This window comes from Sebastes fasciatus, chromosome 10, assembly GCF_043250625.1.
Source record: "Sebastes fasciatus isolate fSebFas1 chromosome 10, fSebFas1.pri, whole genome shotgun sequence".
NCBI lineage: Eukaryota > Metazoa > Chordata > Actinopteri > Perciformes > Sebastidae > Sebastes > Sebastes fasciatus.
The window spans coordinates 19,180,199-19,190,706 of record NC_133804.1 but is presented as its reverse complement, the minus strand read 5'-3'; the positions used below and the strand labels follow the sequence as shown (position 1 = coordinate 19,190,706).

Here is a 10,508-nt window from a genome sequence, read left to right as displayed (position 1 = left end):
ATTGGCCAAATGGTCAAACTAGGCAGCGCTGATCAAATATGAATCAATATTATGTTACGTTAATGCCTATTTTCTCTCCTCAAATGTTTACAGAATCATCTTGTAGTGCACGGTTTAGCTGTAAAATGAGAAAGATTGTCACGACGCTGCCATTGTGAAATCTGGTGAAGGAACGCCAAGTTCCATTCACATGACCGGAGCACAGCCAATAGGAACGCTCTCTCTCTGAAATGACCTGTGATTGGTCAAAGTCTCCCGTGACGGGCTAGTTGCTCTAAAGCCTGACGTCAGCAGTAGCTCGCTTGGGGCGATAAAACAAGTCGCCCCTCTCGTATCAGATTTGAGGACGCTGATTGGCTAAGCTGCTACGTAGACCTGCCTCCTTGGGGCGATTTCTCAGTCGCCCCAGAGTTGAACTTCAGACATACAGACAGGCAGAGAGGAGTCAGGGGACCTGCAGGAAAACTATATATTTTGCACGGATGATTTTCTATCATATTTTACACATATTACTGGGTGCATTCCATATTTTAAACACACAAATATTGACCATTTGTATAATTTATTATTGTTATTATTATTAGTAGTAGTAATGGTTTTTTTTGTGTGGCTGTCTGGCTCAGGGGGGAGGGGGGGGCCACCCTAGCGCCCTCTTTTGACCGGCCTGTGCATCATTGTTCGCGTTAACAATAAGTAAAATAACCATAAAAAACACCAAAAAAACCAAACCAAAAAACACCCGAAAAACGATTTCAATGATCTCAATCACAGGTTGCAAATTTGAAGGATCTTGAATTATAGCATATATTTCACGTCTATATCTATACGTTAACATGGTGAAAACGAGCAGTAAAATGGCACTGAGAAGCATGCCACGAACAAGCCCAGGATTGGCAGCTGCAAAAAACACAGCATCACATGTGTAATGTAGCAGCAGTAGAACGTAGTACAGGAGGAACGACGAACACTGGCACAGCGGGGGTATGGACTTCAGCAGACCGTTGATAAACCAGAGGAACATCTGGAGAAAACGCAGGAGCAACCAAACAGTAGACAGCAGAAATCCCAACAACCACGAAACATCCTGAGAGACAGAGAGAGAGAGAGAAACTTTTTGTCTTGTCTCAGGAAGTTGTGAATGTTTTGCAGTGTGTGTTTGGGTTAATGAGGGCTTACATAGGCGTGTGCATCATTGTCTTCTTTGCCAACTAATATCACTGTAGAAAGAAAGACATAACAACATACAGATTCATACTGTAACACTGGGATACAGAGAAAACGTTGATATCACAGATGCATATATACTATAACTATTAAATCTGCTTTTTTTCATGCATATTGAGCTCTTCTATAAGTAGTTATATGATAATGCGGCTTGGAACTTCTTTCATTCAGCACATCCATGATCAACGTGTTGTCACTTACTGAAGAAAGCGAATACCAGGAGGAAGAAAAAGATCCTCAGCAGCCATTTCCTTCTTCCATTTCTGTTGTTCCTACTCTGTAGTCCAATCTATAGTGTATTTATACCAAAAGAGATGTTCATTTGTATTTTATTTAATTTGTTTACAGTTTACTTATTACCCACAACTCAATAATGATGTGATCAAATTAATAATTAAATATTTAATGTTATAAAATAGATAGCTTGTGTACAAGACCTTATTATGACAAACAAAATAAATATCAAGATCAATACTCTTAATATACATTTTTGTATTATACCTATAGCCTGTGTGTGCAGAGGTGTAGCCTAATAAATCATGATTCATTCATTTGAATATAATTGTTTCTTTTTATTAATACACTGTCTCTTTGACATGTCCCTGTTCAGCTTCAGTCACATGTACTATTGATGCAAAACTACAGATTTTTTATCAAGCAATATGACTTTAAAAAAACAACCTAAACATATTAAATTAGTCTTTCAGAGATTATTTATTTATTTTTACTTTTACTGTTTCGAAAGTCTGCATCATTATTATAAGGCCTATCATCAATTATAATGAACAGGCCTGTACTGAAAATAACAGTAGCTACTTATAGATATGATAAGCATCATCACCATCATTGGAGCCTCTCAGGTCGTTGAGACTGCAGGCTGGACAGCGGCTGCCCATTGATCCTGCTGTGGATACATCCCGTAGTGACTGAGAGTAGTGACTGAGCAAGTTTTTCCTCTGTGTGTCAACAAGGTGTGACACTGAAACTAACTGGAGGCTGGCACAAGCCGAGCTGTGCCTCCCAACGCAACTGGTACAAACTCAGTTGACAGCCAATTTCACCAACATTTATTTAATTTCAAACAGGAATAAAACACTTAACATGTACTAACAGGTACTTAAACAGTAAGGAGACATGATTTTCCAACTTAATTTCATCTAAGTTTTTAACGTTTAACTGATCAACCTGTTAACCTGCCAATTTTCATTTTAAGTAAAACCGTTTTTACATGTAACTTTAAAATGTTGAGTAGAAACATAATTTAAATGTGTCTTCTTCATTTAACAGTGTTGTGCAAACAGCACCTGTGCGGAGGAATGACTCAGCAACATGAGACACATTTGCTCAGTAATTCAAATTATGCTGAAAGCCGGTCTGACTGCATTCCTCACCCTGATTGTGTATTGTGACCTTCAGTGTTATTATCCTTATTGTAATCCTTAAAGGAAGACTTCTCATGGTTCACATTAAGAATCGTCTGTAGCCACGTAAAATAAAATGACAAGAATACATCTGGATAATTAAAAAACTTGCTTTTGACTGCCTATACGTATAAGTAAAGATCTACTGGGATAAGGAAATGTGTAAACAGAGCTGTGTAACGTTGTAACATTGTAATATATGTAAAATATATAAATATAAATAGGTAAACTTTAAATACAGAACAGAAAAAAACTGAAAAATTGTGATTTTGCTCCTAATATATATATATATATATATATATATATATATATATACATACACACAGATAAGTAAAGTTAACTTAAGTTGAAAATAGAAAAAAAAATGTAGACATTGCAGTACAAAAATATAAATACAAATAGGTGAGAACTTTTAAATTTGTCAAGTATTTAACACTCTTATCAACATGGGAGTGGGTTAATATGCTTGCTTTATGCAAATGTATGTATATATTCATTATTGGAAATCCATTAACAACACAAAACAATGACAAATATAGTCCAGAAACCCTCACAGGTACTGCATTTAACATAAAAAATATGCTCAAATCATAACATGGCAAACTCAAGCCCAACATGCAACAACAGCTGTCAGTGTGTCAGTGTGCTGACTTGACTATGACTTTCCTTAAACTGCATGTGATTATCATAAAGTGGGCATGTCTGTAAAGGGGAGACTTGTGGGTACCCAGAGAACCCATTTTCATTCACATCTCTTGAGGTCAGAGGTCAAGGGACCCCTTTGAAAATGGCTATGACAGTTTTTCATCGCCAAAATTTAGTGCGAGTTTGGAGCGTTATTTAGCCTCTTTCGTGACAAGCTAACATGGTTGGAACAAATGGATTCATTAGGTTTACTAGTTTCATATGATACCAGTATCTTCACTCTAGCTTTAAAACTGATCCCACTACAACCTACCAATCACACGTTGCATTAATGCGTTTAAGAATCTAGTGGCCCTAAAACAAATTATCGCGTATGTATCGCGTATATAGTTATACCTTAAAACGAGCAGTGAAATGGCACTGAGAAGCATGACACAAACATACACAGGACTGGTGGTTGCAAAAAACACAGCATTACATGTGTAATGTAGCAGCAGCATAACGCAGGACAGGAGGTACGACAAACAATGACACAGCGGGGACGCAGAAATGGAGATGAACCACAGCAGGCCTTTGATCAACCAGAGGAACAACTTGAGGAGATACAGGAGCAACCAAACAGTCCAGAAGAGCAGAACTCCCAACAACCGCAATGCTTTGGATGGAAGAAAGACATCAGCATCCTAAAAGACAGACAGACAGAGAGAGAGAGGGAGAAAGAGGGAGAGAGTCTTTTTGTCTTGTCTCAGGAAGTTGTGAATGTTTTGCAGAGTGTGTTTGGGTTAATGAGGGCTTACATAGTCTTGTGCAACATTGTCTTCTTTGCCAACTGATCCCACTTTAGAAAGAAAGACATAACAACATACAGATTCATACTGTAACACTGGGATACAGAGAAAACGTTGATATCACAGATGCATATATACTGTAACTATTAAATCTAATAAAAGGCCACTTTGACAAATGCTTTACAGACCACTTTTTCATGCATATTGAACTCTTCTATAAGTAGTTTTGAACTTCTTTCATTCAGCACATCCATGATCAACATGTCACTTACTGAGGAAAGTGAATGCCAGGAGGCCGGATAGCACACCGGTCCTCAGCAGCCATTTGATTCTATGCCTCCTCCTTCTCCTTGCTTCAATCTATAGTGTATTTATACCAAAAGAGATGTTCATTTGTATTTTATTTAATTTGTTTACAGTAAACTTATTACCCACAACTCAATAATGAGATATTTAATGTTATAAAATAGATAGCTTGTATATGAGACCTTATTATGACAAACAAAATAAATATCAAGATCAATTAAATACTATTAATATACATTTTTGCATTATACCTATAGCCTGTGTGTGCAGAGGTGAAGCCTAATAAATCATGATTTATTAATTTGATTATCATTAAGTGTTTTATTTTTATTAATACACTGTCTCCTTGACATGTCCCTGTTCAGCTTTTATTTTATCATGCAATATGAGTTTAAAGAAAAATAACCTCAACATTTTAAATGAGCCTTTCAGAGATTATTTATTTATTTTTACTTTTACAGTGTTTCTAAAGTCTGTATCGTCATTATAAGGCCTATTATCAATTATAATGAACAGGCCTGTACTGAAAATAACATCAGTGGTGGTGTCTATTAGTTGCAACACCATCAGCAGTAGCTACTAATAGATATGATAGCAGCAGCATTAGGAGGCCTTTTATTTCATCTTACCTTTAAGAGTATCTCTCTCTTTGCTGCCTGCTCATACGTCCTGCAGATGCTAATGATGTGAGCCAGAGAGCGATGGTGATTGAACTCATCACAGCTGGTGAGTAATAGACACTGTAGACAAGCGTCATCACCATCATTGGGGCCTCTCGGGTCGTTGAGACTGCAGGCTGGACAGAGGTTGTACATTGTTCCTGCTGTGGATACATCCCGTAGTGACTGACAGTAGTGACTGAGTAAGTTTATCCTCTGTGTGCCAACAAGGTGTGACAGTGACACTAACTGGAGGCTGGCACAAGCCGACGCAGTTCCCAACGCAACAGGTGCAAACTCAGTTGACATTAGCCAATTTCACCAACACTATTCACCTTCAAACAAGAATAAAACACTTAACATGTACTAACAGGTACTTAAACAGTAAGGAGACATGATTTTCCAACTTAATTTCATCTACGTTTTTAATGTGATCAACCTGTTAACCTGCCAATTTTCATTTTAAGTAAAACCGTTTTTACATGTAACTTTTAAATGTTGAGTAGAAACATAACTTAAATGTGTCTTCTTCATTTAACAGTGTTGTGCAAACAGCACCTGTGCGGAGGAATGACTCAGCAACATTAGAAACATTTGCTCAGTAATCAAAATGATGCTGAAAGCCGGTCTGTCGGCATTCCTCACCCTGCATGTGTATTGTGACCTTCAGTGTAATTATCCTTATTGTAATCCTTAAAGGAAGACTTCTCATGGTTCACATTAAGAATCTTCTGTAGCCACGTAAAACAAAATGACAAGAATACATCTGGCCAATTAAAAAACTTGCTTTTGACTGCCTGTATGCTTAAGTAATTTGAAGGCCTGGCTCATGTTATATCACAGCACACAGTCTGAGGTCTTTGGTCAGGTCTCTCTTGGTTTTGCTGTTGAGAGGCCAAAAATAAACCCTTTTGGGTTGCCTGACTTCGCTCTTGTGTCACTGTTCTCCTAGCAACCAACCGCGGCTTGTCTCATAATGTCCACTGGAGAATTGGCTGCACAAAACTAATGCCTAAAAACAGCTCATTACTGGGAGGCCGCTGGAGGGCGAGCAGCCAGCTCAGTGTTGTTGTTTGTAAAAGTGAATCAGAGTATCTTGTCTTGACACAAGAGCTGCTGAAAGTTGCAGCTTGAAAGTGATGCTCTGTGCAAACTCGCTTGCTTTACTTGTTTCTTGTAACCAAGCAAAGCAACTACTGCCCCCTACTGATACAAGCTTCTACTGGTGACATTCAGCAGGAAAAGCACAGGTGGTGGAACCAATAATATTAAAGGGATAGTTTGGGTCTTTTCCATAGTCAGTGTATTATCAATAGTAGATGACGGTCAGCGTGCCCTCAGCTTGGAGAAACAGACAGGAGTACCGACACCGGAGCAAAGCAATACAATGCTGTGGACGGGGACGGCAGAAAAACATACTTTAGCCACCTAAAAGAAAAACTCATCTAAAAAAAATCTATATCATTTAAAGTGTACGATATATTTGGAATATTTTCACCACTTTATCTTGCCGTCAGGCAGCCCTTTCCTTCTCCTTTCCGAGGGGGAACTGAACCGAAAGTAAAACTTATCTATATGCTCTCTCCAAAGGCAGCAGGCTCAGATGTCAAAAACACCATAGATAATTTCACTTTGAGTTCAGTTCACCATCAGAAGATATTCTAAATATAGTGTACACTTAAACTGATGTAATTTTTTTAGTTGTGCCTTTCTTTTAGGTGACTAAAATAAATTTTTCTGCTGTCCTCATCCACAACATTGCATTTCTTTGCTCCGGTGACGGTATTCCTGTCTGTTTCTCTATGCTGGGGGCGTTCCGACCGTCATCTACCGTAAGTAATACACTTAATATGGATAAGTTACCCATAGAACCCCACTTCAAAACACCCGAACTATCCCTTTAATGATGGCTCTGTTCAATTTAAGGTGTTGCACAGACTGTAAAGCCCCCAGAGAAAAAATTGTGATTTTGGGCTTCAGTGGTCAAATAAATTTTAACTTTAATAAACAGATGTCTAAAGTGTTGATACCTTTTTAATTACAAACATATAACACACATACTTTGGCAAACTACAGAAGCTTGAACATGTATAACAAAACATTACAATGAGTTGTATGTAGATTTACACAGTAAAAACATTTGGCACCGTCTGTTCCCTACATGCTTCCTACATGCTTCCTACAGACTGATGCCCACCGCCGGCCACAGATTTCTTTCTCAGCGGTGGTCTTTGACCCCGCCGGTCCCTCCGGCATCTTCCATCTCCTCCCTTTAATCCCTCATGCTGGAGGAGAGGCCACACTAAGGAGAGAAAACAGTCAATGTTCTCCATCAAGGGGCCTCTAATGATGCTCCCTCCTCAACCACTGGCTGAGGAGAAAATGGCCACAGGGGTGACGGGGATGGGGGATAATATGTTGGCCTGATGAAGCCTCTGAGACAACAGCATGTTTTCTTTGACTCCAAATTATGTAAATTAAACATGACAGGTGAGGTATGTCATTTCAGTTTTATTTCAACATGTTCATTCTATGTTGATGTCAGTCAATTTCAGTCGATCCAGTTTTGAAATCCTTGTGTTTGGCATTAACAGGATTCTTTCTTGTGACGTCTTTTGCAGAGCCGTTCAGCTGTAACGACACGGAGGCCCTAAGAGGACAGATGAGAGAAGCACATTTAAGCCAAACTCATATCACACACAAGTGATGATATTTTGCTGCAGACTGACCTAAGAGGTCTGGATTATGATTAGCTGGCAGAGCAGGGTAAAAGGTCAGGCTGGAGATAGAGGTCAGGCGGGGGTCAGACCATCCCCAGGCTTCATTACAGGAGCATGGCTGGTCGTGGTAGACGCTGCAGGAGACGTCCCCTCCTGGAAAACAAAACAGCTTCTGTCCACGTTCACTTTTATTTCTCTTCCAACCTCCATCTAATTAGTGGAATGACAAAATACATGCATGTGTGTTCCCAGCTGTAAGGGTGCATATTTATCTATGCAATCTCCTCTTCTAATGGTTGCAGTGATGGAGGAGTGGAGGTGTAAGCGGGCCTGTAATGAGAGGCTGAGGTGAGGGAAGGGAGCAGAGAGCCTGCTGGCTGAGAGGACACAAGCCTGGGGCGGTGAGGTGGATCTCCTGCTGCGGAGGTTGTTTCAGTCAGAGTAATGTTAACACAGGACCACCATCAGTCTGCTGTGTGGTCTGGTTCCACTGTGATCTCTGTGTCTGCTCTGCAAATACATCCATCTAAACATGTTTATGTGGAGTCTTACATTTTTGTTTTTAAAACACAGGAATAGAAGGGGAGGATGGTCATTTATTTTTTTGCAATTTGAAACAACTTGTTTCAGAGATGCTCTTACTTGTATCATCGTCATTTTCTTGATAGGCTATGAGTTGGGGGATTTTCTTCTGCTTTAGAAAAATTCCAGAAGACAACGAAGCAGAATAACATGGATGTAGCATCAGTGCCTAAACCCATAAGTTTTCGAATATCAAATAAGATTGAATGACCAAATATAAAAAAAGATATAAAAAAAATCAATTACTTCTTTAAATACAAACTAACATGTGAAGTCACTGTGAAGTGTGTAAAAGTACATTTCCATTGGTTCCTAGATGCCCACTCCAAGCAAACTGTACAGTAGTTGATCCAGTATTGAGCTCACACCAGAAAAGTGACAGAATAAAGTATATCATACTCAAAGATGTCAGTATGTAGAACAAATCTAATTGATTTGAGAGTGTGATATTGGACATTTTTGTTTCAATAGAGTGTGTACGACAAAGATGGAGGAGCTGCTAACAGCAGGAAAAAACTAAACCAAAGCCAATTGTGGACGATGGAAAGACAGCTTGGAAAATAGAATAAAACTGTAGCATCCGTTATCCATCTTGGATATCATTCCGACTGCCAAAATAAATATAGAAATAGAAACAAGTATCCTCTATATACGTACAGTTTCAAACACACACAAATACACGGATCGCACTCACAGACTGTTTTACCTTCCTTGTGTCTGCCGCTGCATTTCCTGATTCCCAGAATTCCACTGATGGAATGGGTGGAATCAGAGCAATAGGCCGTTCCCACGGCAACAGATGATGCTGATGTCACTGCAGGGTCAGAGGTCAACATCAGGAAACATTAGAGGCACACAGATAGGTCAAGAGAAAGTCAAAGGGGACAGAAAAACTTACCAACTTCACAAGACTCGGACTGGACTTTGTTTCTGATGATCCTGTAAAAACAGAGGGAACTCACTCAACGCTCAATGATCTGTATTGTCAAGCACACACACACACAAGTTCATCTATACCTGTTGATGGAGCTGGTGCTGGGCACGCCGTCGTGGTCGCACACTCGCTCCAGCAGCAGCCTGTCTCGGATCTCCCAGGCGAACATGGTGGGGTTGGTGTGCTTCAGATGCAGGATCATTTGCACAACTCTGGGAGTGGCCACTTTGGGCTTAGAGCCTCCGATCACTCCCGGCCTGATGCTTCCTGTCTCATTGTACCTGAATTCACAAGATTGATATCTGTCAGTAATAATAATAATAATAATAAACTTTATTTGTATAGCACCTTTCCAAACATAGTTACAAAGTGCTTTACATAAGTCAAAATAGTGCAAACATTAAGATAAAAACAATACAGAATAAAAACATAAAAACATAGGCCAAAGTAACATTTCAGCTGAGGAGAATATAGATGCTGATGTGATTCATGCAAGGTGGAATAAAGTCAGAAACAGCACTGTGCAACACTATAGACTCAAAAACAGGATTAATTTCTATCCAAGATAAATTAATTTCTGAACAATGCATCCTGGATGACCACAAATAGCCTGTAAAACTTGAGTTAACAGGCTACACATGTAGAGTCAAAATGTTAGTTTACATGGGAATAAATATAATGCATTTATGAAAGTGGTTAGTTTTTAAATATTTATATATATTTCAAAATGATATGCATTTTTTAACGATTTGTTTTGAACATTTTTATACAAATGGTTATTATTATTATTACAGTATTTTTTTTAAAGTGTACAATTCACCCAGAATCTGCTTCATCACAGATATCTCAGTGAACTAACTAATACATTAATAGATATTTATTTCATTTAAAAAAATGTTCACATATATAAAACCCCAGGAGAAAAAAAACAATAACAAAAAAGGAAGAAAGATCTGAACTAACATAATTTTAAAAATACAACGAAAGTTAAACAACAACAAGAAGCACACAATATGTGCAGAAAAACCAACAAAACAGTGGAAAACAATCCAATAAAAACAATGAAATACATTCAAAGAACAGATAGGCTAAACAAATGACCAAACTTGAGTCCCTTTTCTTTCTTTCTTTACCTGGCAAGTATCTTGCTGACACAGCCGTGACTGACGCGCAGGCGGCGCGAGATCTCACAGGGACGCACGCCCCGTTGAGCGAGCTCCACGATGCGC

General features: G+C 38.9%; 1 protein-coding gene and 1 long non-coding RNA gene across 3 annotated transcripts; both read right to left on the bottom strand.

Moving 5' to 3' along the window:
* Nucleotides 1-370: 370 nt before the first annotated feature.
* Nucleotides 371-2,193, bottom strand: LOC141774825 (uncharacterized). Its single transcript, XR_012595476.1, has 4 exons — nucleotides 2,066-2,193; nucleotides 1,426-1,513; nucleotides 1,177-1,217; nucleotides 371-1,084 (listed from the first exon to the last, which is right to left on the bottom strand). It is a non-coding gene; the product is annotated as an uncharacterized LOC141774825 (long non-coding RNA).
* Nucleotides 2,194-7,253: 5,060 nt separating this feature from the next.
* Nucleotides 7,254-9,558, bottom strand: LOC141774824 (paired box protein Pax-5-like). Of its 2 annotated transcripts, none has more exons than XM_074647638.1 (5): nucleotides 9,363-9,558; nucleotides 9,244-9,284; nucleotides 9,052-9,159; nucleotides 7,773-7,973; nucleotides 7,254-7,693 (listed from the first exon to the last, which is right to left on the bottom strand). In XM_074647638.1, exons 1-5 carry the CDS (start codon nucleotides 9,479-9,481, stop codon nucleotides 7,671-7,673), a joined length of 492 nt encoding a protein of 163 aa, XP_074503739.1. In that variant the 5' UTR covers nucleotides 9,482-9,558; the 3' UTR covers nucleotides 7,254-7,670. The 2 variants fall into 2 exon arrangements, with proteins under 2 accessions (XP_074503739.1, XP_074503740.1); XM_074647639.1 differs by having other exon boundaries at nucleotides 7,773-7,916.
* Nucleotides 9,559-10,508: the final 950 nt, after the last annotated feature.

What these genes read in the sequence shown, in the direction of transcription:
- LOC141774824 (XM_074647638.1), bottom strand. Translation starts at nt 9,481, where the DNA reads ATGATCCTGCATCTGAAGCACACCAACCCCACCATGTTCGCCTGGGAG. An exon ending in GTCCGAGTCTTGTGAAGTTG is followed by an intron (nt 9,160 to 9,243) that starts GTAAGTTTTTCT and finishes CTGACCCTGCAG; the next exon opens with TGACATCAGCATCATCTGTT. An exon ending in TCATAATCCAGACCTCTTAG is followed by an intron (nt 7,694 to 7,772) that starts GTCAGTCTGCAG and finishes CTGTCCTCTTAG; the next exon opens with GGCCTCCGTGTCGTTACAGC.